The 23,525-nt window shown below is 46.6% G+C and overlaps 10 protein-coding genes across 10 annotated transcripts; 2 read left to right on the forward strand and 8 right to left on the reverse strand.

Moving 5' to 3' along the window:
- Positions 1 to 197: 197 nt before the first annotated feature.
- Positions 198 to 4,167, reverse strand: N7495_008966 (glycine--tRNA ligase; the record flags this gene model as incomplete). The annotated part of the gene is made up of 4 exons (XM_057211617.1): positions 198 to 1,595; positions 1,662 to 1,778; positions 2,038 to 2,412; positions 2,467 to 4,167. 4 exons carry the CDS (start codon positions 4,165 to 4,167, stop codon positions 198 to 200), a joined length of 3,591 nt encoding a protein of 1,196 aa, XP_057061160.1.
- Positions 4,168 to 4,517: 350 nt separating this feature from the next.
- On the forward strand, positions 4,518 to 5,735 carry N7495_008967 (rRNA-binding ribosome biosynthesis protein RPF1; the record flags this gene model as incomplete). Its single annotated transcript, XM_057211618.1, has 1 exon — positions 4,518 to 5,735. The coding sequence occupies one exon, from the start codon at positions 4,518 to 4,520 to the stop codon at positions 5,733 to 5,735; it is 1,218 nt and encodes a 405-aa protein (XP_057061161.1).
- A 243-nt stretch (positions 5,736 to 5,978) lies between these two features.
- N7495_008968 (class I SAM-dependent methyltransferase) lies at positions 5,979 to 7,172 on the reverse strand (the record flags this gene model as incomplete). Its single annotated transcript, XM_057211619.1, has 2 exons — positions 5,979 to 6,984; positions 7,030 to 7,172. 2 exons carry the CDS (start codon positions 7,170 to 7,172, stop codon positions 5,979 to 5,981), a joined length of 1,149 nt encoding a protein of 382 aa, XP_057061162.1.
- Positions 7,173 to 8,718: 1,546 nt separating this feature from the next.
- Positions 8,719 to 9,345, forward strand: N7495_008969 (uncharacterized protein; the record flags this gene model as incomplete). Its single annotated transcript, XM_057211620.1, has 1 exon — positions 8,719 to 9,345. One exon carries the CDS (start codon positions 8,719 to 8,721, stop codon positions 9,343 to 9,345), a length of 627 nt encoding a protein of 208 aa, XP_057061163.1.
- Positions 9,346 to 10,629: 1,284 nt separating this feature from the next.
- N7495_008970 (amphiphysin-like protein RVS161) lies at positions 10,630 to 11,795 on the reverse strand (the record flags this gene model as incomplete). The annotated part of the gene is made up of 6 exons (XM_057211621.1): positions 10,630 to 11,083; positions 11,140 to 11,287; positions 11,346 to 11,419; positions 11,486 to 11,531; positions 11,641 to 11,691; positions 11,783 to 11,795. The coding sequence occupies 6 exons, from the start codon at positions 11,793 to 11,795 to the stop codon at positions 10,630 to 10,632; spliced, it is 786 nt and encodes a 261-aa protein (XP_057061164.1).
- Positions 11,796 to 13,406: 1,611 nt separating this feature from the next.
- N7495_008971 (solute symporter family transporter) lies at positions 13,407 to 13,814 on the reverse strand (the record flags this gene model as incomplete). The annotated part of the gene is made up of 1 exon (XM_057211622.1): positions 13,407 to 13,814. The coding sequence occupies one exon, from the start codon at positions 13,812 to 13,814 to the stop codon at positions 13,407 to 13,409; it is 408 nt and encodes a 135-aa protein (XP_057061165.1).
- A 1,199-nt stretch (positions 13,815 to 15,013) lies between these two features.
- On the reverse strand, positions 15,014 to 15,205 carry N7495_008972 (uncharacterized protein; the record flags this gene model as incomplete). Its single annotated transcript, XM_057211623.1, has 1 exon — positions 15,014 to 15,205. The coding sequence occupies one exon, from the start codon at positions 15,203 to 15,205 to the stop codon at positions 15,014 to 15,016; it is 192 nt and encodes a 63-aa protein (XP_057061166.1).
- Positions 15,206 to 17,034: 1,829 nt separating this feature from the next.
- Positions 17,035 to 18,720, reverse strand: N7495_008973 (serine/threonine protein kinase SAT4; the record flags this gene model as incomplete). Its single annotated transcript, XM_057211624.1, has 2 exons — positions 17,035 to 17,166; positions 17,224 to 18,720. 2 exons carry the CDS (start codon positions 18,718 to 18,720, stop codon positions 17,035 to 17,037), a joined length of 1,629 nt encoding a protein of 542 aa, XP_057061167.1.
- A 3,380-nt stretch (positions 18,721 to 22,100) lies between these two features.
- N7495_008974 (uncharacterized protein) lies at positions 22,101 to 22,307 on the reverse strand (the record flags this gene model as incomplete). The annotated part of the gene is made up of 1 exon (XM_057211625.1): positions 22,101 to 22,307. The coding sequence occupies one exon, from the start codon at positions 22,305 to 22,307 to the stop codon at positions 22,101 to 22,103; it is 207 nt and encodes a 68-aa protein (XP_057061168.1).
- Positions 22,308 to 22,805: 498 nt separating this feature from the next.
- Positions 22,806 to 23,517, reverse strand: N7495_008975 (TRAPP subunit BET5; the record flags this gene model as incomplete). Its single annotated transcript, XM_057211626.1, has 5 exons — positions 22,806 to 22,823; positions 22,874 to 22,962; positions 23,024 to 23,169; positions 23,224 to 23,428; positions 23,481 to 23,517. 5 exons carry the CDS (start codon positions 23,515 to 23,517, stop codon positions 22,806 to 22,808), a joined length of 495 nt encoding a protein of 164 aa, XP_057061169.1.
- Positions 23,518 to 23,525: the final 8 nt, after the last annotated feature.

A 23,525-nucleotide genomic window follows, 5' to 3' on the forward strand; every position in this document is an offset into this window, starting at 1 on the left:
AATGTACATCCTTTACCTACGTCTTCCGAGATCTATCTGCTCTTCTACTATTTGTATAATATCTGGTTTTCTTGAATAGTGTAACAGGGTAGATAGGCAAACAAAACATTGAATGTAGCCTGACGTCGTAACATGGGATCATCTGAAAGTAAATAGTAAACAAGATTGTCAAAAACGAGCCCGCTTAGACGTGGCATTTAATCCTTGAAGAGGAAGGGTGGCGTAGCGCCACGGCTCTCCGCGAAAGCCAGAATGGCAAGAAGAATAGCAAGGAAAGCAAGGAGGAGGGCAAGGAGGTAGTAGATGAGTTCCATAGTCTCGGATGTACCTGGGAGACTTAGAGTGTATCGCGCCGTACGCGAGGAGGCAGGGAATGGGCAGAGTGGGAGAGTGTGGATGACAACAGTGTTGCCCATGCTGACAGAGGCTAGTTTGACCTTTTGCGGGAGCACTTCTGGAGTAATGGGGTGTGCAGGCGGAGTAAATACTGAGAAGCATAGCTTCGTCATAGAAAACGGGTGCACGTCACGGAGGGTGGTGTAGGGACGGATCTTGCCATAGCTGCTATTAGGCCCATAGTCAAGTGTCCAGAGTGAGATGGAGTGGTCACTACCGCTGGCAGCGATGATGGTTTGCTGCTGGCCTTGCTCATTTGTGCCTAGTGGGCAGATATCAAGGCCTAGACCTATCTTCACACTTCGGGGAAGCTTGCGCCGACGAATAATCTGCCCTTCGGTTTCCTGGCCCGTTGGCAGTTGGAGGAGAACCAGCTCGCTTCCGCTGCGGTTGGGTGCATTTTGCAAGAGGAGGATGACAGTAGGTGAGAGGAAGCGTAGTGCTCGGAACTTGGGACGGGAAAGATGGGCTCCGCTGGTGGGTAGGGGCACTTTGTACACAGTCTTGACATCTGGTGCAGCGTTAGACCGGGTTGAAGATGAGATATAACCGACTACCACGTCCAAGCCGGTAGTATATGCTATGCGGAACCGGCCTTTGGTCGCATCCTCGGGATCATCAAGACTGAAAAGGTCCACATCTTCTGCTTCTTCATTGTCACCGAGACGAATGCGGCCAATAACTTCAGAGCCAGAGCAATTGGATGACTTTGTTGCATCGAAGAAAACCACCTCGCCAGACGGCGCAAGTCCTGTCGCAATGGCACCGACTCTTGTGGCTTTGTTACTCTTTTCGGAGATCTGCTTCTTCCACGGCGACAACTTCAACACTCGTTGATAGGTATCGCCTGAGCCCTTACCATCCTTAGATCGAAAAATGGATGCTTGGTTTAATGCGGTTGCTTTCCCAGGAATGATATCTTCCTGCCCTCCCGCTTTTGTATCTGTATCTGTTGAATTGGTCGTAGTAAGGGCTTTGTTTTTCCGCGGAGCTTCAAATCGAAAAGACCGCAAGTGCTGGTTGTTGTTCTTCTTTTGTTCTGCAGCAGAGCTATTGATACCAGCCAAGATAACTAACGCGTTCTCGTCATCGTCAGCCTGCGGCGCGGCCACAAGCGACGTCACCGAGTCCTCATCGCGTGATAGGCTCAGCTCGACAGCTTCTGTAACTTTATTGCGATTCGATGTGTCTAGGAGATACTGGATTCAAGCCGAAGAGGTTAGAGAGCTGTAATTAGCGTGAGAAGGAACTGGGAACGCGCTTACGATCTTGTTTCCTACTCCGTGGCGGCCCTCTCCGCCTCCGCCGCCAACAAGCAAACGTTCATTATTCCGTGGGTCAAAATCCGCTGAGAACAGCGGACAAGAGAGGGTTACCTTTGCCTCGTGGACCGTGGGTGCCATTATGGAGGATATCTTGATCTCTTTGAAGGAATGGAAGAGGCCAGATGGGTTGTGGTCTGCCCCGGATTCTTGGCGCGGGCCGGATTGGGTCAGCGGAGCTTGGTTAAGTATGGAGTAAAATACGTATAAAGTACTCTACTGTGCTACCTAAGTGAGTTCTAAAGATAAATTATGTAGAACAAAGTAGAAAGGTGTATGGTATTTTTAACAAGTCCACAGTATCTCAAATCTACTCGACCTCTTGGCCGGTAAATTCTGGAAGACGCTTGAGAATATCTTGCCAGGTCTCATCGCCATCAACAAGCGACTTCACAGCTTGCAAGATCTCGTCCTCGCTGGCTCGGACCTGCTTGGTGGTATCACGATCGCGGAGAGTGAAAGTGTTATCCTGGACAGACTGGAAGTCGACGGTAATACCGAAGGGTGTACCCAACTCGTCGTTACGAGAGTAGCGCTTGCCAATACTGGCAGATGAGTCATCTACACGGTTGGAAACACCCAGGCGGCGCAGTTTGGAGCTAATCTGTTGAGTGTAAGGCTTGAAGGCGGCGTTGGTGGAGAGCGGAACTAGCAACACCTTAGTGGGGGCGATAGCAGGGGGGAAAGAAAGAACCTAGGAGAGTGTTAATATGTCAGGGCTCTATACTGTTGGGAAAGGAAAACATACACCACGGGCCTCGTCACCTTCGCGGGACCAGTAGTTGTGTTCGATCATGCAGTACATGATACGACCGATACCAAATGAAGGTTCAATGACATTGGGGGTGTACTCGCGGACGTTGTCGATGCGGGTGCGTTTCTCAATAGTGATCAGGTCCTTCTCCAGCTCAACCTTGCCAGATCCAACACCAGCGACATCAACCTCGATCTTGCCGTTGGAAGTAAGATCGAGAGAGAGCTTCTCGCGCAGCTCCTGCGAAAGAGCATCGATAGCTGACTCAACAGTCTTGGCGTCCTTCTTGAAACGAGGGCCGAACTTCTTCTTGTTGAGGTCGACCTGCCACTCCTCAATACGTAGGGGCTCAGCACGGGTCTCACGAACCACAAGAGGGGCACCAGTCTTGTTCTTGTGTACAGTTAGATCGTAGGCACTGCGATCAGCGCAGCCAACACACTCGATCCAGCCGTAGCTGCTCTGCAGCTCAGCATCCCAACAGTCCTGAGCGTAGTGAGCCATCTCGTTGGCCATGTGCTGACGGAAGCGCAGCTTGTTGAAGTCGATACCAAGCTTAAGCAGGAAGAGCTGGATACGTCCCATGAAGTAACCAAGGGTCTCATTGTCCACCAGACCAGTCTCGACGGCCTTGCCGATGGTCATTTTAGTGGTCTTGGTGCTGCCAGATAGCTGCACATTGCGGTCAAGCAGGGTCATTTCAATGTCCTTAACCTCCGCAAAACGGGGGTGCTTCTTGCCACCCTCAGGGTCGACGTAGTGCTCGATCTCAGCCATGAGGAACTCACGCACACGTAACAGACCAGCACGAGGAGAAATTTCGTTACGGAAGGACTTGCCAATGGAGGCAGAGGCAAAGGGCATGCTCTGCTGGTTGAACTCGAGCAACTTGGCAAAGTTGAGGAATTGACCCTGGGCGGTCTCAGGGCGCAGGTATCCGGGCATGTTGCTGCTGGGGCCGATGGCGGTCTGGAACATGAGGTTGAAAGAAACGGGAGGGTTGACGACTCCGTCGGTGGAAGGGTTGCGGATGTCATACTTCTTGATGATCGCCTCAAGCTCGGGGCCACCAAAGTTGTCGATCTGGGCGAGAGTCTCCTCAATCTCCTTCACGACAGCATCATCCAACTTCACAGCCTTGCTCTCCTTGCTCTTCTTCTTCTTCTTGGCCTCCTTCTCTGCGTCGACCACGACTTTTTGACCGCGCGCTTCCTTGTCACCCTTCAGACGAGACTCCAGAACCTCCTCAACCAAGTGATCAGCACGGAGGATCTCACCAGTCTTAGGATCCTTACACATCCAGTCGGCAAACTTATCCACGTGCCCGCTGGTCTTGAAGACATCGTGGGGGGTAAGCATAGTGCAGTCAACCTCAAGCATGTCCTCCTCCAGCACGAAGTGCTTGCGCCACAAGTCAGTCATATTGGCGACGAGGGCGGTTCCTGGTGGACCATAATCATATAGACCAGACACACCACCATAAATCTCGAAGGAGGGGGTATAGAACATGCGTCGGCGGAGCATCGACTCCAGGACGGCACGGTCGACATCCTGGCCGGTCTTAGTGCTGACGGTGGCCATCTTGGGATTTCGTTTGGACGGCTTCTTGGGCGCGGTCGAACAGGTGAAAGTCCTTAGGAGAGTAGGAGGGGAAAGAAAAGAGCGGGGGAAAAGTCGCGGCAGCAATTGAGTCATTCAAACCCACTAACAGGCCCTTTGGACACAACACAAGAGAAGAACAAAGGGATTATTGATATCAATGGAGAGAATGGAAGTAATTTCAGACCCTTTTTTCCCTCTCGACTCAATTTTATTCTATTTCAATTTGTCCTTATCGAATGATATCAAAATCATTGTTGTCCGGGCATCTAAACACGGGGAATCAATTATCCGAGATAATAATTTATTTTCTGCCATATCTGCGACAAGAAGATCAACGATTATCTTCCTCCACTTCACTACAAAATGGGCATGAAAGGTATTGGCAGACCTCCCCCGGGGCAGGCCTTGAGGCCAGCAAGCCTAAAAATAAGTTGCGCCGGAAAATGATGCATATTAAGCGCAAGAGAGAGAAGGACTCAGCACGCCGAGAAGAGCGCTACGCATTCAAGAAGGAAGAAGCCAAGAACCCCAGACTAAAGGAGGAGCGACTTCGTCGCAATGTTCCCCTTACTCTTGACCGGAAACGTGTTTGGGATGATGCCGACAGTGATGCCGAGGAGACTGGCCTTGGTCTTAGCGTAGATGTCGAACGAATCAAGCGGGCTAAGCAGGAAGAAGAGGACGAGCTGAACCGGCCTTTGGAGGACGGCGAAGATGATAGTGAAGCTGGAAATTCCGATAATGAATCCGTCGACAGCATGATCGCCTCGAGTGACGACGAAGACGACGAGAAAGAAAAAGACGATGAGGATGAGGACTCGGGCCGCGGGCGAAAGAAAGCCTCTTCGCTGCCCACTGCCACCGAACGCGCCACCAGCCCGTCACAATCTACTCGCAGTACAAACCTCAATCTTGCACCAGAGGCATTAGCTGCAAAATTTCCTACGCTTTTCACGTCCGAGGCACCACCCACCCCCAAAATTCTCGTCACCACATCTATCAACTCGACACTCCACAACGAAGCCGAAATTCTCACAGACCTTTTCCCTAACAGTGTCTATATTCGACGTACTGCACACCGCTACTCGCACAAGTTTTCCATTCGCGAGATCTCCAAGTTCGCCGCAAATCGCAATTACACAGCAGTCGTCATAATGAAAGAGGACCAGAAAAAGCCAACCGGCCTGACAATAGTGCACTTACCTATTGGCCCAACATTCCACTTTTCAATCAGCAATTGGCTTGAGGGAAAGCGCCTGCCAGGTCACGGTCGAGCAACGGGCCACTGGCCTGAACTTATCTTGAACAATTTCCGCACACCACTCGGTTTGTTATCAGCGCATATGTTCCGCACACTTTTCCCCCCGCAGCCAAATTTTGAAGGGCGGCAGGTCGTTACATTGCACAATCAGCGTGATTACATCTTCGTGCGTCGCCACCGATATGTCTTCCGCGAGAAGCGGGAGACAGAGAAGGCGGTTGTTGGTGCAGATGGCAAAGAAATGGAGGGTGCGCAAGGGATTCGCACTGGTTTGCAAGAACTGGGACCGCGATTCACCTTGAAGTTACGTCGTGTGGATAAGGGTATCCAGCGGGGTAGTGGACAGGAGTGGGAGTGGGAGGGTGGAATGGAGAAAGTGCGTACAAAGTTCCAGCTTTAGCTTTTTGTCATTTTGCATGGGGTTTTGGGGAATATCAAAAAGCAAATCTTGTTTTTTTATGGGAATTTTACTTCGTGAATTTAGTATAGACACCACTCATGGTATCCTTATACAAGTAGGACCTTATCTGTAACATCGGTAACCCTTCCAAGGTTGGAGGGACTTAAATGCAACGAATTCGCTATAATCAATTTGACATCCAAAGTCCACGCCTTGGTTGCATGCATATAATACATGTGAATCCTATTCTTCTGCTCTACCCACACCCTCATTCTCTAGATGAAATCTCCTAGCTCTTTGCATCGCCCTAGCCATAAGCTCGTCTCTCTTCGACATCGGCGGAGCCGGCTTTCTTCCCATAACAATGAGCAAAGAAGCAGTCAACTGATCAACACCCAGGACCTCCATCTTAACATTCTCACACAGCTCCTGTACTTTCTCAGCAGACCAGCCACAAGAAGTAAGGGGTCGCAAAGCATGAGCCTCAAGTCCCTCCAGCAGCGCAATGAGCGCCATTTTCCCCAGTGTTTTCTCGTGAATATCATTTGGCCATAGACCAATAGGTACCGTGCGTTCGGTGACTTTAATATCCACGAACCCTGCTTCTGCGAGTGTATCTGTTTCTAGGTGGTTCTGGTCTCGGGGGTATCCTGCTTCGTTCGCTGCTGAGAGGAGGTTTTGGGCATAGACGTGTAGGTAGGAGTCTGTCTTTATATCTGTGTATGATATTATATCTGCGGCTGGGTCTGCGTCTGCGATTTGAATGTATCCACCTGGCTTGAGGTGAGCAAAAGCTTCTTTGTAGATGGCTGACCAGTCTTTGAAAGCACCCGAAAGACCACGGATGTGGATGAGGTCGAATGGCTCATCGTAAGTCCAGGGGGAGCTAGCATTGACGAGCTGAAACTCGACATTTGGGAGAGACACGTGAGCTAGACCTGAGTCGAAGACGCCTATGTCTGAGGCGATGATCTTTGCGTTTGGATATTCAGCACTCATCTCAATGGCCCAGTCCCCTGGTCCTGTGCCAATGTCGAGAATGCGCGGCGAGGGCATGCTTAATGGGGCTAGAGTGAGATGGCCACCTTGCAGAATGAGATATATCTGGTGCATGATGTTGAGTCTAGTCAGTTCCGGCTCGTCATTGGGCATATAATAGGAAGTATCGCAGTATCCGCGGCCGTTTTCTTCGATATGGGGAATGTTGTATAACCGGGTTGATCTCCTTGTGAGTGTGAGCCTTGCGAGTCTTGAAAATGTAATACTTCTTCTGAATCACAATGATTAGACTTACAATGATGTCTCACAGTCAGAATCACTGTCTAGGTCATCTGAACTGCTCGCCTGCAATCGCTCTTGATCCTCGTTCAAGGAGTCTTCGCGAGCATTAGATGGGCCGGCGTCTGCCTCAATTGATGGCATGAGTTTGTCATCCATAGCATATAGTTTTAAAAGACCCAGACAAGCTTGTACAGTTGTCGAACCTGATACTCTGTCGGAACCAACTAACAAAATGGAGTATAAATGTGAAAGCGGGCAGAGAGGACACAAATTTCAGCTCACAACCACTGCGTAGCTTCAATCACACAACTCCCATGTAACAATCTTGTCAAGATAGCAGATACAAAATAGACAAGCAATCTTCAGACACCTGGTTAAGAGTAGGTTCCGAGTTCTGACGGATTTAGTGGGGAATCCCGACAGTCCGGACACAGATACGCCACATGTAGAGTAAGAAATGGAAAGGAAAAAAAAGAAATTCCCGGGAATTGAGAGAAATGATATATCTGTCGACCCAAGCTATCGGGTATAGGGGGGCTGGGATACCCCAAGCTTGGTTAGGAAGGAGAGTAGTACATATCATACAAAAGGGGGGAAGCGCTGCGGAGACTTGACCAGGTAGTTGGGTCAAAAACCAACAACCGAACCGACACTGTGGGAATTTAGGATGTAAAAGGAGTGCGCCGGGCACTAAATAAGTATTACAATTAGTTGCTAACTATGAACTGTTCCCACTGTGCGGGAAGGAGCAATAGCTAGACTTCGACAACAGGAAGTGGGGAGGTTACATGTATTTGATGATACCAATTTACATAGTACGGAAAGCAAGCAGTACGTACGTATTATCATATTCATCAATTGTGAATTGGGCAGCTTGTGTACTTTGGCCAGTACGGAAAGCAAGACATCTGATCCTATGTCTTTTCTTTTCCGGTTTCATAGATGAGATTGGATGTCGGGATCCCCGGCCTATACAAAAGGACCCGACAGAGTGGTACGACAATGTACTTATGCGCCGTATACACAATAGGTAATAGGTCTGATCATAGATCTAGAATGACTATTTCTATAGGAGAAACCAATTTATTAAGCGAAGGCATATTTACATGGTTATGACAAATTCATATGGTTAAGTTCATTTTGCGGCAGATGTCGATATTAACCCTAATTCAACCCTATGGGGCTGAAGTCACGGCCACTAGGTAATTTTCAAGTGGGATCCATGGTTTTTACTAGGCCTTAAATAAAGCCCTTCCGAGGGTTGAGGGAAATATTTCTAAAATATTTCAAATCGAGAAAGTCTCAGGGGGACCTTGGAATAGGGATCAGAGCAAACATAGTTGCATTGGAAGGGAAGAGTGATCTACTATAAAGGTCCACGGGTGAGACTAGCCCACAACAATATCAGAACCGAATCTTCGGAGTATGGACCCTCTTGGGATTCTGAATTCTTATTTCTAATTTCTAAAATAATCCCAAATCCCAAATCCCAAAAATCCCCAAAAGTCCCAAACCCCATACGGTCCCACAGTCCGTGCGAGAAACCCGACAGTTTGGGCCCATCCTGCACGGAAAAGGAGAATCTTTCCGTTTAAAGGAAAGCCCGAAAGTCACGAGACCGTTCCAGAATTTCTAATTCGAGGTTATTATATCCGTAACTACGGAGTATACAGAGAATACTACGTCTTTTTATGCGAATGCAATGGCGTCCCCACCAAAACGCCTCCTCTTTATTGCTTCGATCGGTAATCCAAAGCCATACCGTCGAACGCGCCACAGTGCCGGTCATCTCCTTCTTGATGTCGTTGCTCCTCTTCTCAAAGCCCGCTATGACACATCACAAACACTCTACACAACATGGTACAGCCCATCATACATGAACGAGTCTGGGCCTAAACTAGTGCGCCAAATGACAAGATGGCTCGCCACGCAAGACTCCAATATTCTCAGCTCTATCACATTAGTAATACTGCATGATGAACTCGAAGCAGCGCCGGGGAAGGTGCGCGTGAAGCGAGGCGGACCTGAGATTGCGAGTCTGCGAGGCCATCGAGGGTTGATTAGTATTTTTGAGACGCTGCGCGGTAAAGGACTATATCCGCCTCGAGAGCAGAATTCAAAACGCCGGAATAGTACCACCACGCAGGAACTCTCTATTTTGAGGATTGGAATTGGGATTGGGAGACCTGAGAGTCGGGAGAAGAACGCTGTGGCGGATTATGTTCTGTCTGAGATGAATGCTTGGGAACTAGGGGCCGTGGAAAGGGCTGCGGAGCCGGTAATGAAGGCCATGGATGAAGAGATGTGTCGAAGTGATATTGACTTATGATTATCGTTTTACCTGTTACGTACCTATATGAGCCTGGAGTTACCGGTTTGTATTGCATTTGCATTTGCATTGTACCTGATAGGATCTTGAAAGGGTTGGAGACTTGGATTTGAAATAGTCAGGCATATTAGAACTTGATAAACAAACGACCACACAAATGACCACGACCTTTAGTCGGCAGGCGAAGGAATGAAAGACGCTCTTATCAAGGCTAAATTCTAGCAGTCGATTAGGAAAGCGCCTTTGCAATATCTTACTACTCCCAGGGGAGTTTCATGAAATTCCTAGATACTTGTGAACCTATTTCCGGCGACTATCTAGGTATAGAATAATCGAAACAGCTTCGTATTCTATCTCCAATGTGCGCGAGAAGGCGTAGCCTCAATATCCACATTCGTAACCGAACTTCATCGTGTATTCGGTGTCTGGGGGTCCTGTAAGCGAAGTAAAAAGATTAGGAATCGGGAATAAGAATATGAGAATTGTAGCAAGAGACAGGAGAAGTCAAGGAGGGAAGATGGAGAAAAGAGAGGGAGCAGGAAATATTCATAAGAGAATCCCTAGGCTCTCTATGAAAGTGGGCCTTACGTTTAAGTGATCGAGAATTGATAGAGGAGTGAGGGTTTTTAAATGCCGTACATACGCTAAATGAAATTGCTTCCGATTAAGATGAATTTGATTAAACTGCTAGGGAACTGTCAAGTCAAGTGTACTGAGGCCCTAACCCGTTGAACCTCGCTGAAGTGGGAGTACACACGATTATTGAAGCGTAGCTTAAGCATTGCATCATCAATTCAAACAGGTATCATAACTAGGAACGAAGTGAACTGATGATTAAAAAGGGTTAGGTGGCTCTCAATGCTTTGCTGTGTCCTGCAATAAAATCAAATAGTTATGTGACGACAACTGAAAGTATCAAGTGGAATTATGCTATCGGATGCATATTTTGACGATGTTCTTTCTTTGTGTAGGTAGGTGTAGCAGCTTTTGGCGGGTTTGGAAATTGAATGTGAAATGAATGCAATTTGAATGCAGTCTGAATATGGACTGAAAATGATCGTTGCAGCAGCCGACCCTAGACCTGCCATAGCCGTTGTTTAGTGATTTCATAGTAATTAGATGAAACATGTCATGTTAGGTTGCTCCGCGGGGTACGCGAACCTGTCAAAAAATGGAAGGAAATTGAAAAGAAAGAGTGAGGCCTTACAAAGGCAACATGCTATTATGCGCTAAAATGTCCATATGAGAAGTACAATAAGAATAAACAGACAACAAACCTGCGCCTCAAACAGTACCAGCAATACTTAGGTCACGGATCTCCTGTAGCACTTCCTCAACCCGGTTATCCAAGTCACCCCGAGCATACTGGTCTCTTGTCTCAGCATCAAGGTATTGCTGTACTTGAGCCATACGTGAGTATGCCTCCGCACAGAAACGCAGCTGGATCTTGACAAGAGCCTCGAAGCTAGGATCAAGATAGGGAACACGTAGGTCAATAAGTTGGGGCAACTCGGTGAAAAGCTGATCGTTTAGAGTCTCGTAGGCCTGTTTGGCAATTTCAGCTTCCCGTTCTGTGCGAGGCAGCTTTGTGACGTCCTTGTCAGGCTTCTCGACAAGCTTCTTGACCTTGGCACGCATAGCGTCATAATCGAGGAGTTTGTGGTTGCGTTTTTTGATACACTCGTTCACATCGGGAAAGTAGGCACAGAAGCGATTGATAGGATCGAGGACAGTGGCTCTGTATGAATGATGCTTAGTTCGGCTCTGACCTCAGAGGTTATGGCGCAAGCATACCGGTATGGGCCATCTAGAGCCTTGATAGTTTCTGTATCTAGGTCCTCCACAGCTTGCTTATAGCTTCGGCTGACACCATCCTGGGTGCCGGCATCACCATAAAAGGCGTCAATGGTTTCAGCAATGCGCATTTGGGATGCAGTCATGGCTATAAGTCCGGTCAGTTCCATGTTTATTCTTAGAAATTTCCTGTCCAAAAGGCATACCTCGCAACGAGTCCAAGTATCCCTTGGCCTCCTTTGCCAGTCGGTTTGCAGCAGTCTCCATCACCCGGTATCGTCTGCAATCGAGTATCAGCTATTCTGTTGATGACTCAAAACTGCGATATATCAAGACTGCAACATACCGTTCCTCGATCTCGTAGTCTCGGTCATTTGTTCGTTCAACATGACCTATCATTGCATCAGTGACATGTTCTTCAACTCCGGTGGCATCCACAGTTGGTGTTGGGCATCGTCAAACTCGTCAAACTTGACTCGACAGGGTGAAGCACAAACTTACCGGTCTTCATCATTACCTGCGTCGTCGCACGGTTGACATTTTTCTTAAACCCTAATAACTCAAAGACATCATGAGTATACATCCATCGTTTAACCCAGGAGAGGCGGGGTTTGAATTTGAATTTGAATGGGGGCTAACATACCTGCCCAAGACATGACGGCTGAATTTGTGTGGATTTGGAATTTCCAATCAAATTAGATGAAAGTTGAATATTAATAAGAGAGATTGAGAAAGTATTGCGAAAGTCAGAATCGGCGGGGTTTTATTCAGGTTAAAGTCGATGAAGTCTGTCTGCCTTAAGCTGTGGCGGTGTTGGTGGCTTGATTACATAATAAACTCCGAATGCGGTTACGTCATTAAGGCTGAACTATTCTTAACTTCATTGAAAACAAAAGGTTTAGATTAGACTATTTGAAGGAATCAGAACCAAAAAAAAAAAAAAAGAGCAAAAAAAATTCACCAAAGTGGGAATTGATCCCAAGATCTTGTTTGGCCATAGCAAAAACAAAATGGGAAATAAATTCACCAGCAAAACCTCTGCTTGCGACTTTTTCTCGAAGCCGCAAGATAACCTCCAACTTGACGAGGGAACTCAATTATACCCAACTTATTAAATCTTTCATAAATTTATGGAAATATAGCTAATTGTTTTATCACAGGGAAAAAATATTCGAACACTTTCGCTGGAGTTGATGGACACTTTTCTCATCATCCTCGGGCAGGATCGACTTGGGCCCGCTTACACACTTTCAGCTACTTGTGAACTCCTCTCCTGATAGAGGACCCTTTTGTCCCTGGATTGGGGTCTCGCAAACGTCCCTGGTTGCCAGACATGCAAAGTTCATGAATAACCAGGTAAGCTACTCGGGGAATTTGGCTGAAAGTTGACCCAAATTTGATTATTTATGATCATATAAATTATTCCCTAGTAATTGTTAGTTTCTTCCACGCTTTGCTTATTGGTTTTGATGGGGGATAATCTTATTCTACTTCTGTCTACCTAAAATTAATACCATATCATCAACCCATCAATTGATGCCTACCTATACTCCACAAACCATGCTATGAACTAAACACCAACACTCGCCGAAATCGAAGACTTGTGATATCCAAATACCGCTTTCAGCTCTCTCTATAGCCCACCAAAATGCTTTGTAATGAACCGATACTCTCAACCTATAACCAGTTAGTATACTCAATAGCTTGTGGAAAATCCAAACTTACCACAGGATACGCAACACAAATCACAGCACTAACCCATATCAATATGAATGAAACAACTACCTATCCTACGAATAATAGTTTGCTATAGATATAGCTTGTGCCGAAAGGGTGAGCGGGACCAAGACTAGCGCCCCAAAGAAGAAAATCGCGTTCGCGATCCAGGCAATTCGCTCGCTCTTTTTGGCAAGGACAGGGTGCTTGACTCGAGATACTCCACCAACTCATTTTTAATCGTTGATGTTTCTGCTGTTGTTGCAGGTAGACACTTGCTTTTATCTTTCTCGTCGTCCTTGGGAATTGTGTTTGCTCAAGGGTGGCAGTCGAAGGTTGAATGGATGTTGCGAGGGTCATGATAAATCCCATCCCAAAAGATACTAGACTCCCGGCCATTGCATTGGTAGTATCACCCGTTGAAGCCACATTGATAATACCATTGCGGTTCGAGGCTATGACATACCAAACAACTAATCCACATAAGAATCCGATCTAGCGCGCAACAATCGCGGCAACTGTGGACATTGGTTCCCATAATAGGATCAAGCCTAGGGAAGAGCTGCACCGCCGACTATAACACCCAGAACGGTGAGGATCCACGTCAGGCTGATGCCCGCCGCGTTCAGTATGCAGCAGAAAGCCGCCAAAAAAACTGCATAACAGGGAATAGTCCAATGGTTGACTTTAACTACCTCAGTGGAGCTAGTGTTTGGCCTCAAGTATGTCTTATAGACGTCAAAGGTCAACAAAGAAGATACTGCAATCAGCTCGGCTGAGGTGAAACTGGTGACTGCCATCAATAGTAGAATGAGCAGGAGCACGGCACCGCCTTTTCCAAGAAGGGTAATTGCTGTAGCTGGAGCAGATAGACCGGCATTCACCTGCTCGACAGTCAATGTATTTGGATAGGTCGGAAAGTGCGGGTTGCCCGTCAGAGCTATACACCCGAGGCCCATCACCGTGGAAAACCCGAGCAGAATCCTTACTTCGTCACGTCTTCGCTTGACTCATTGCACTTGAGAGTACTCACCATACCAAGCAATACCACCTAAGATGTACACCTTTACCGAGGTCTCGAGCTTTGAAGCTATAGCACGCTGCCAATACACCTGGTCCAGCCAGAAGGTAGTGAACCCAAGAGAATTACCCCAATTTTGCGTTGGGGCAAGTTGATAAGGGACCTCATCATTGCCTTATTGGATCATTCCAAGGCTGTTGCAGGGGCATGTCTCGTTCAAAGATAAAGCTATTAGGTTAATTGCCTGGTTGAGCCTAGATTGAAAAGGCCTTCGCAATTATTCGGTTTTGCTGCTGTTTCCTGAAGGCTCGAAGTGCTGTCTCCTAAATAAGCTAATCTTGAAATCTGAGACTTGCCAGTCCTTGGCGTTTCCCTTCCGTAGTAGTGCTCACCGATCTAGTCTACCAAAATACTGAAGTGGAGCGAGAAGAAGAACTCGGAACCAATCAAAACAAGTGAGTACCTAGATAGGTGCTTTTGTTGAGCTCCATAGCGAGGAATAGACTAGCCCAAAGTATTCAACTCAAGCTGTCATGTAAAGGCACGTCGTCTTCTTTTTTCATTTTCCCTTCTTCGATTCAATTGGGGTGTTTTTTGACTTGAGCACCCTAGCAGAACTTGAACTTAGCTGCCCTTGGTGGCCCATCTCGAATCCCTGTTTGTGGTGGTGGTTGCAGGACCAGCTTTTTCTGATGGCGGTCTCTGGACATCTTTGATCTCTTCATGGGAGCAGACGGCCGGTGATCCTGCATTCGAAAAGCGATTATCCTCCAGATTCTCCGGAGACATACTGGCGGCCGAGTATTCACATAGCTTACTGGTTCATCCAGCGCACTCCGCAGAATGTTCTTCAGTCCTGGAGGACAAATGGTTATGTGAAAAAGCCATAGTTCAACGGGTACGGGTCTATTTCTTTCTTTGTGATCGCTCCCCGGAACCATACAGCATCCCTAGAGTATTAGCGGAGCTGCAAAACGAGTTATAGGAGGAAACGGCTCTGGGATTCAGGGTGGGAAACCGATCTGTTCCTGGGAGGCATGAAGGCTACGGAGAATTGGTATTTCCAGGAGGTAGTTCAGGCATGAGCAAGAACATGGCATAATGATCGTGCTTCATAAAGATAAAACCCATTACGCTCTACCATTCAGCGGCATGGGTGCTACGGGCAGCCTTGTTGGAGCCTACATCTTGGCAGGCGAGATCAATCGAAACCCAGACAATGTGTCTCACGTATTTGCAAGATATGACAAGCCTTTGTGACCATTTGTGGATGAGATTCAAGAATTCATTTCTGATACTATCAGCAATGCCAACAACGCAATTGTCCATTTTATCGGGGGTCTGCTTTCTTCGAGCCCCCGATCTTGTGGCCAAGTACTCAAATTCGAATAAAGTTGCATGGATACTCAGGAAAGCGTTGGATACGATACAGTTGTCCCTTCCATTTTTCTCTTTATCAGGTGAAATCCCGGCTGCGTTCTTCAAAGTTTCTTGCTTTTAATTAATACGCTGGGATATCTAGGTACTCGATGATCCTAAGGCTAAACATGACTGTATTTTTCCACCGAATAATTACCTATGTAATTCATTCTCTGTATCCGTAGTTCATCCTTTTTTAGTTACAGTAATAGGTATTTACCTTCTACAGTACCAAATTCCCTATGTACCTGTCTAGGTAGCAGCGTTCGAACTACCACATCCGGGTAGTCTTCAGGGCTGTGAATGTACAGGTAGTCATCTTGACAATGCCAAGAAGCGAACGAGCGGAAGAAATCTGATATAACAAGAGTCTCAAGAGAAACCCCCATCTTCCGTGTTACTTCGTACACCGCATCCAATTCAATATTTTGTCGCTTGGCGCCGAGACAGAAATACAGGTGCCTAGAGACCCCTTACCCCTTATAGAGCTGAGTATAAATACGCCAAGAGGCTTGTTTAGCTAGGCTAGAAACTATGTCTAAGTCTTAAATATGGGGCTCAGTTCCGATTACAATTGTTATAATCTCTATATTCCGTACTATTTAGCTCCGTAGTTACTCCATACAGAGTATACGTCCGTATTCGAGTACTGTATCCATAGAGCAGGTAATATTAGTACTACGCTAGCACCTACATAAATACCTTATACCCTAGCTGTATTCGGGCGTAGTTTACCGGCTACATCTTGCCACAGCTCTAATGCTAAATGCTAAAGCCATGATGTCAGCCCACCGCAATGAGGGGTTGAAAGATTGATAAGCTATCATGAACTACTACTTCAAGCCCCGGACTGCAGTGGCGCATCTCGGTGATCATTGATCAGTGATCGGTGATCGGCATCGTAAGATGGTGATTTCAGTGCTGTAAGCGTGTGGGACTCGTGAGGCAATCTTGAACAAGGATACTGATGTCATACAGCGCATCGAGCGGAAGACGCGCATAACGGACTCCAGGTGGAGACGTGGATTTGTTTTAGGAAGGATTGACCGGGGTCATTTGACTAATGGAAACTGTGGTAGTATTGCATGAGTTCATGCAGAAGTTCCAAGGCTGAAAGTCGAGAAAACGAAAGTGTTCGTTGCCGGCAACTTGATCTTTCGGCTAAGACTATGTACAGAAGGTATCGGTCGTATCTTTGTACGGAGTCCGACAGAATAATAAAAGTAATAAAGTATCTAGGTACACAGAAGAGAAATTGGAAGTCAACATCCGATATAGCCTTGGCTGGGTTCTTGGCCGCAACCTTGAGATCGGAGTATAAAAATACAAAAAAAAAGATAGGAATGCTTTCGCCGCGCCAAAACTCCGCCATAACAGGGGTCCAGAGAACTATAAGAAAGGAAAGGGGTCGTCACTCTTCGTTGCATTTGACGTGGGAACATGAAAAAGAAAGCTAAGCGGTGGACGCATGCTGAGAAAGAGGATGTAACAAGGTGCGCCGGGAGTAAGAAAGGACAAAACAAAATAGGCCTCCGTTTTTCATAGAGGGGCATCCAAAGGACGAGTGCCTCTGTTTCTTTGGACGGATCTAAAAACACAGAACCACCCTAATATGCGAAAGCAGGGGACAAGAGAGAAAAAACAATGACAATCCCCTATTCCCTCAGGGTGGCCTTCCCTTCGGTCAACCCTTTTTTATCCATGTACCAATTAACGTGCAATTGGCCCTTTCTTCAATGTTAGAATCCTTCCTGGCCAGCCTTGCACAATTTTATCTGGCGAACCCATTCAGACTTGAGGACCTGAGAAGCATTGATACGGCGGGATGGATTTGGATCCAGGATGGAGTAGATAACGTTGCGGCAACGAGCCTGTTAGTTAATTAGTGTGTTTGTTCTCAAAGACGCGGCAGGAAAGGCAGTGCTTACCCGATGTAATGTCTCTATAGGCGCATAACCATCCTCATGCTTGCGCCCCTCCAAATATCGTTGGTAAAATTCGTCCTCGTCACTGCGGGCCACACGCCACAGATGACGTCCAGTGCGCATGGCCATGTATATGACTCCGGTGGCCCATAGGTCGACTGCTCTGGGGTCGAACTCCTTTTCGGTGTATTCCTCAGGGGCGATGTAAGGAGCAGATCCACAGAGACCGGCGGTCATGTGGGCTTCTTTTTCCCAAGCCATACGGAAGCACTCGCCATTTCCGAAATCGGTAATTTTTAGCGCACCGCGGGTTGTCAGTAATAGATTTTCGGGTTTCAAGTCACGGTGGGCGACACCCATTTCGTGCATATATTCGACACCACGCATCATTTGCTTGAAGAAACAGTCAGCTTCAGCAACTTCGAGCTTTCCTGCCGCAAGAACCAGTGTGTAGAGATCACCACCAGCGCAGTACTCCATAACCTCACAGTAGTCGCCCTTGGCATCTTGCAAGAGATCCAGCGTGTGGATTACATTCGGATGACGGAGGGAAGACGAGATACAAAACTCCGAGGTAAGTCGCTTTTGATATTTCTTTGCGGTTTCTTGCGGGCGACGACGGAACTCTTTGACAGCATACAGCTGTTCACACTTGGAATCTTGTGGGTCAACTTTATGCGAGATACGGACAATTCCAAAAGCACCACGGCCAACAATTTCTTGGCATTTGCCGTATTTATCGACTAGGGAGGCTGTGGCATTGGGGCCACCCTTTTTATCGGCAGCCAACTTATCCCGTTCAGTCTTGAACTGGTCAATCCAGGTGGACATGAGGGAAAGCTGCTGTTCATCGACTTGATCATCTTTCTTCCGTCCACCACCTAGCATATCACGCAGAAGATCTGTCAACTTTTCTTGCCGTCTGGCACTTCGCAGATTATGGGAGTGGGTGCCGACGTCCTCTGGGAGGACCTCGAATCGTTTATGTGGTGCAGCAGCACCATCTTTCTGCTCCTTGAGATTAGGTTTCTTCTTCTCTTTGTCGATGGGCTCGTTCTTCAAAGATCCTGGTCTAGACGGAGTCTGAGAAGAGGGTCTCGAGTTGGTTCTTGACACAGGTTTTGAGGTGGGCTTGGAGGTGGGCGGCTTTTCTTTTTGACTGGGGGTTTTGCTGGGTACATTGACACTTTCTTGACTGCTGTCTGAAAGATCACGTCGAATTTCATGGGTTTCTCTAACAGTATTTGTTTTTCCGTTACCGGTAAACATGCGAGAGAGGCGGGTGGCCATCTTCGGTCTAGTAGAAGAAGCCGGTTTAGGTGCAGGAGAGGAGGTAACGGATGGTACGTCTATATGCCCTTCTCCGTTTGCCACGGAAAGATTTAAGCCCGCAATGGCTCCTGTTACCGAGTGATCTCCATCTCGAAGCTCATGCGAATGTCTCGAGTTTGCCGTGGAGGAGAGAGCGGACGGAACAGGCGAAACCGAAAGCGGAGTCATGTGTGGATGGTCTTTTTTTAGGAGAAAGAAACACGTCGGTCCCCAGAAGAGAGGAGGGGAAACGAGCAGAGCTCGCACGAAGCTAAAAGCTACACGACTTGAGGTTTCTGTAGTATAATAATGAATAGGCTGAGAAGGAGAGGGAAGCAAGTGAGTGGGAAAAAAAGTATGGTCAGCCAGTTAATGCCTCAGGCAGAAACTGCAAAGTGACGACGGCCGGACCAGGGCTGTAATGGTAATTTTTAAAAAAAAAAAAAAAAAAAAAACAGGTTATGGAACTGGTCGGTAATAGCAGCTCACGCTTATCGTGTCAAAGGAAATATAAATAAGGTTCTTCTTTGTATAAAGAAAGACTCGAATGGATTGAGAGAGTTTGAGAGCGAGAAGAGAAAGAGAAAGAAGTAGAGAAATAAATGGCCTTGCGGGCAGGTTGAAATAAGAGATACCAGAAAGTGTGTACAGTACAACGTATGTGGGCATACCACATTTTCTTTCCTCATTTTCCAATTCCAATTTTTCTTGGATTATTAAGGCTGATTAAGGCCGGACACACCGCAACCGTGGTATTTTGGTATTTTGGTATTTTATCGCCGTAACGGCTGTTCTGTAAGCTTGGTAATCATATTTCCATATTTTTCTATTATTATTTTTCTCTTCTGCTGCTTTTCTGTTTCCATTTCCATTTCTTGATTCCGCGAAGTTCCTTTCAAAAATCCAGAACACTGTGTACGTAACAAGGGAGTGTGTACTATGAGAGATTTAATGATTGGAAGATTCTTGGAAGCCGCGCTGGGTCTTCACTATTCCGTGTTCGCAGCTAAGAAAGATTAAGCAATTCTCCCTCCGAAGTACCTAGCCGATCCGCCCCGATTATGACGTTCTAAACACACCGTCGGATCCTGTACCTTTCTTTCTTACTACTGTAAGTAAGATACCGTATATAAGTACCTGCTCTCTAACCTTAGAACTTGGAACTATACTACTCATTAATCATGATCTACTTCAATAGATACTCTTTTGGCCTAGAATTATACCAAGATTAGGGAACTATCCATCTTAGCTCAACCAAAGTGAGGCTGTGCACTTCTGCAGCTAATGATTCGATCGCTGCCCCGCATCATAGCAAGAGCCGATGTGCTGGGTAAATGGTGTGGCGTTCACAGTAGCTTGTTGCTTCAGGTGGGCTAACATCATCATTTGACCGGCCATATTTGTTCGTGGAACGAAGCACTACGGAGTAAACTCGCAAATTGCAATACGAAATACCCCGCTTCATTTAGGATCAGTCGAGGTATCTACCCAGATTGGAAAAGGGGGGAAGGATTGCTCAAGTAGGTTTCAGCCATGGAAATCTACCCAGGATCCACATGCTTCAATTTTTACCTTTTCTCTAATAGAAAGAGTACGGACAATTGGCCCTCGATTACAGATGAACATTGAACTGATTAATGATATTGAAGAGACAGCGGACAATCCCCGATGAAACGGAACCAAATACACATCTCCCCGTCGGGTCGTAGAAAGAGCGGGGCCGATATGGGGTGTTGGGTCACCAAACTGGATTAATCCTAACATGGAGTAGGCTCTCTCTACTGAGTAAGAATTCGGCTGCCTAACGTCATTTCAGCTCAATGGCACATGTGGCAGCTTTAATTTATGAACATGTAGTATGTGCATGTTTGATTCCATCGGCTACTTAGTAAATTAATTGTGAAATATCAGAGCACAGTCAGCTGTTCAGCTTAAATAAGCTTCTAAGGTTTAACTCACCGCCTCATGTGTCTTGAAATGGCATTTGTATGATCAATGATAACTATACTACTACTCCATACTAAGCTTGCTCTGGTTATTTTCAGAAAAGCAGGAGAAAAAAGAACACGTATTTTACCCCAGATTATGAAGAGACTAACCGAGAATAGTCAATAGGTAGCAGTAAATTCAGAAATTATTCTGTTCTGATAACTATCGATCATGTACTATGGGTAATCAACCATGGTTGGAAGTTCAAAGGCTGAGACGAAAAAGGGCAAAGGAGGGTCTAACTAGGGTACGGATTCTGGCTGATTCCTGAAAGGGTCGATCGATATGTCTGCAATATCAATCACTACGAGGCATTTACTCTAAACCAATCACATTCGGCCGGGCATGTTGATCGATGCTATGACCAGCTGTTATTTCTTTGTTTTCTACTGCTTATTCTGACCAAAGTCGACGGCCTTGTTCATATTGCCCAGACTTCTGCAATTTTTCTACTGTGGTACCTTTGTGGTGTATGTATTACAATACGTATACCGGGTTTTCTGGGTTCTCGTATCGATTTATTCTCCAATTTGTGACCGGATCTGGCGATATTTCATAATCAATGTATTGGCTAGTTATGTACGGAGTAGAGATATTCTATTTAATGCAATCTGGCACTGATTTGGTCCTTGGAGGTCTGGATTGCAGTATGTCACTTGCAATTCGCTTAAAATGATCCAACTTCCAAGATATTTCCCAAAGTCCTAGCATATAAAATACGAGAAGAACTACTGTATGGATTAGTAAGCTTGAAATTCAAATCTAAATATAAGACCCATAACCATAGGAAGTATTTCATTTAGATATCATCGATATTTACAAGAATATGCCTTTCTACTTCATTAACTAAAACAAATTACATTTCAATGTTTTTTCTTCTAAACATCTAAACGATTTCATACATCCATAGGTCCGAAAGACAACCCCACTGGAAAACCCCAAAATAAGGCCGCACATCCGATTCGAACCGTGCTGACCGCCACTTTCGGATGAAGGGGATAGATAAGGGGCAGCACTCTATCCACTCCAACTCCAGGGATATGTAACTGGTACTTAATTCAACACCTGTGCAGATGGACAGGTTACAGTCGCAATGCCCTGCTTCCATTGTATACCTAGTGACTGAAGTCCTCAAGCCAAGAACCTTGGAAAGTCTGCATAGCGGGCTGATATGCGAGAAAGTGGACACTTGTCTCTAAGCTCTAAGCTTATAAGGCAAGCTTGAAATAAGCTGTGGCTGTTGTGATCAGAGCTGGCGATGCATGCCCAGGTGAGTAGATGTGTCCAGCTGAGTTGTACATTCAGACGGTGTGCCCTGTGATACGTATATCATGTGTGTATTTACCTATTTGCCCGCGCGTACTCCGTCTGTATAAGGTATTAAGTTGAAGGCCTCGCTGTATGCAGCCAATGCAATATGTGTGCATGGAAAGTAAGGTCTATACATCAGGTAACAAGGGCGGTATAATTGATGTAATTTTAAATCCTCGGTTTCGGTCTATCATAGGTTCGTTTCAATATGTATTCAGATCCGGACTGACCGATGCGCAAATCCCAAATTTATGATTCTCGAATCAGCTCTACCAATTTGTCTGCAGTGGGCTTTGATATCTCTGTGCCGTGCATAAGCCACGTTGGATCAGATTCAAATCCTGCTTTATCTCATCTTGGCAGCTGCAATGGTAACACGTGCGTGATTGGGCCAGAGTGCGGTTTTTATTTTTGTGTGGACTAACTGTCGGGTTTTGGGAGGTGACACGAAGCCAAGCTGAAGACATGGGTCGCATTCTGCAAGATTGCGAGAACAGAAGTTGAGGGGAAGATACATTTGATATCCGTGGAGAATACTTTCATTTGAATGGATGCTAATATTGCGACTGTCTTGGCATTTGACTCCTCTTACTCGCACGATTAGGACGCGGAGTATACATTGCCACCACAATTTCTGTCAATATCAAACAGAGCTCTTCTGTCGAGCTTGTGTGGGTTATCGCTTATGCGTGTCCAAGCCACGTGGGTATCCAGACTGCAGGTTGAAATGGCGGTATCAAGTCACACATGCTTGTGGGCGTGCCGTCCGTGCAGGTACCCATGGCGCCACAATATCTCGCGAAGTGATCACTGTTGTGGTGTGATATTTTTTCCCGACTTATCTTTTCTCACTTTTTCGCTGCTTGATGTTTAAGAATATCTTCGGAGGGCGGTTTAAGAATACGACTCTTGGATGCCGCCAGTCACGGCGGTGTAGAAATAGGAAATCGTTATCGACTGGGTCTCACTTCTGATCATGCCAGAACTCGAGTCTTATTATAAGGTTAGAAGGTGGAGGAGGAGGGGACTGTAATTCGCCTACCACAAACTGCTCCAACGATTCTTCAAAGAGCTCGTTGTTCACGCCTACGCCCCCTGGGTGCTCCGTAGGAGACAAAGGATTCTTGACCACTAGAAAAAATCCAATGGAGTCAGCAATGGCCGCAGAGCACTGATTTTGACAAATACGAACCATATTCCACAAAGAGATTGATATAGATTTGCTGCAGAGCGATGCGCATGCTGGGACTCTTCAAGTCCGTCAGCATCACAAATTTAATATTGGTCGGCGTTTCGTAATAGTGAAGCTTGTATTGGCTGGTGGAGTAGGAAACGAAGCTGGAGGAATTTGGTTAGCTTCTAGGATGTGTGCGGCCTGCGCCGAGCCCTTACTTGTCTTCCTCTCCTCCCAACTTGCGCACCATATTCCGCAACGAAAAGACTGTGCCGAAAACCAGCTTTGCATCATCGTCTCCAGACCGAACGGTCTGACCAGATCCCATGGTACTGGCTTGGGGTTGTGTATCGACGGACCGCGAGGACTTGCCCACGATCGAGGCCGGGCGATTAAGCCACCGGCGCTTATAAATGCATTCCGCTAGAAGGAAAACATCAGTTTGATTTGGCTATTCACAACCAGATGAACTCACCGTGGCGGTCAAAGATGTAGAAGGAGTAGACGACCATGATTGTAG

This window comes from Penicillium taxi, assembly GCF_028828555.1.
Source record: "Penicillium taxi strain IBT 34144 chromosome Unknown utg000005l_segment0_segment0, whole genome shotgun sequence".
In the NCBI taxonomy this organism is placed as follows: Eukaryota; Fungi; Ascomycota; class Eurotiomycetes; order Eurotiales; family Aspergillaceae; genus Penicillium; species Penicillium taxi.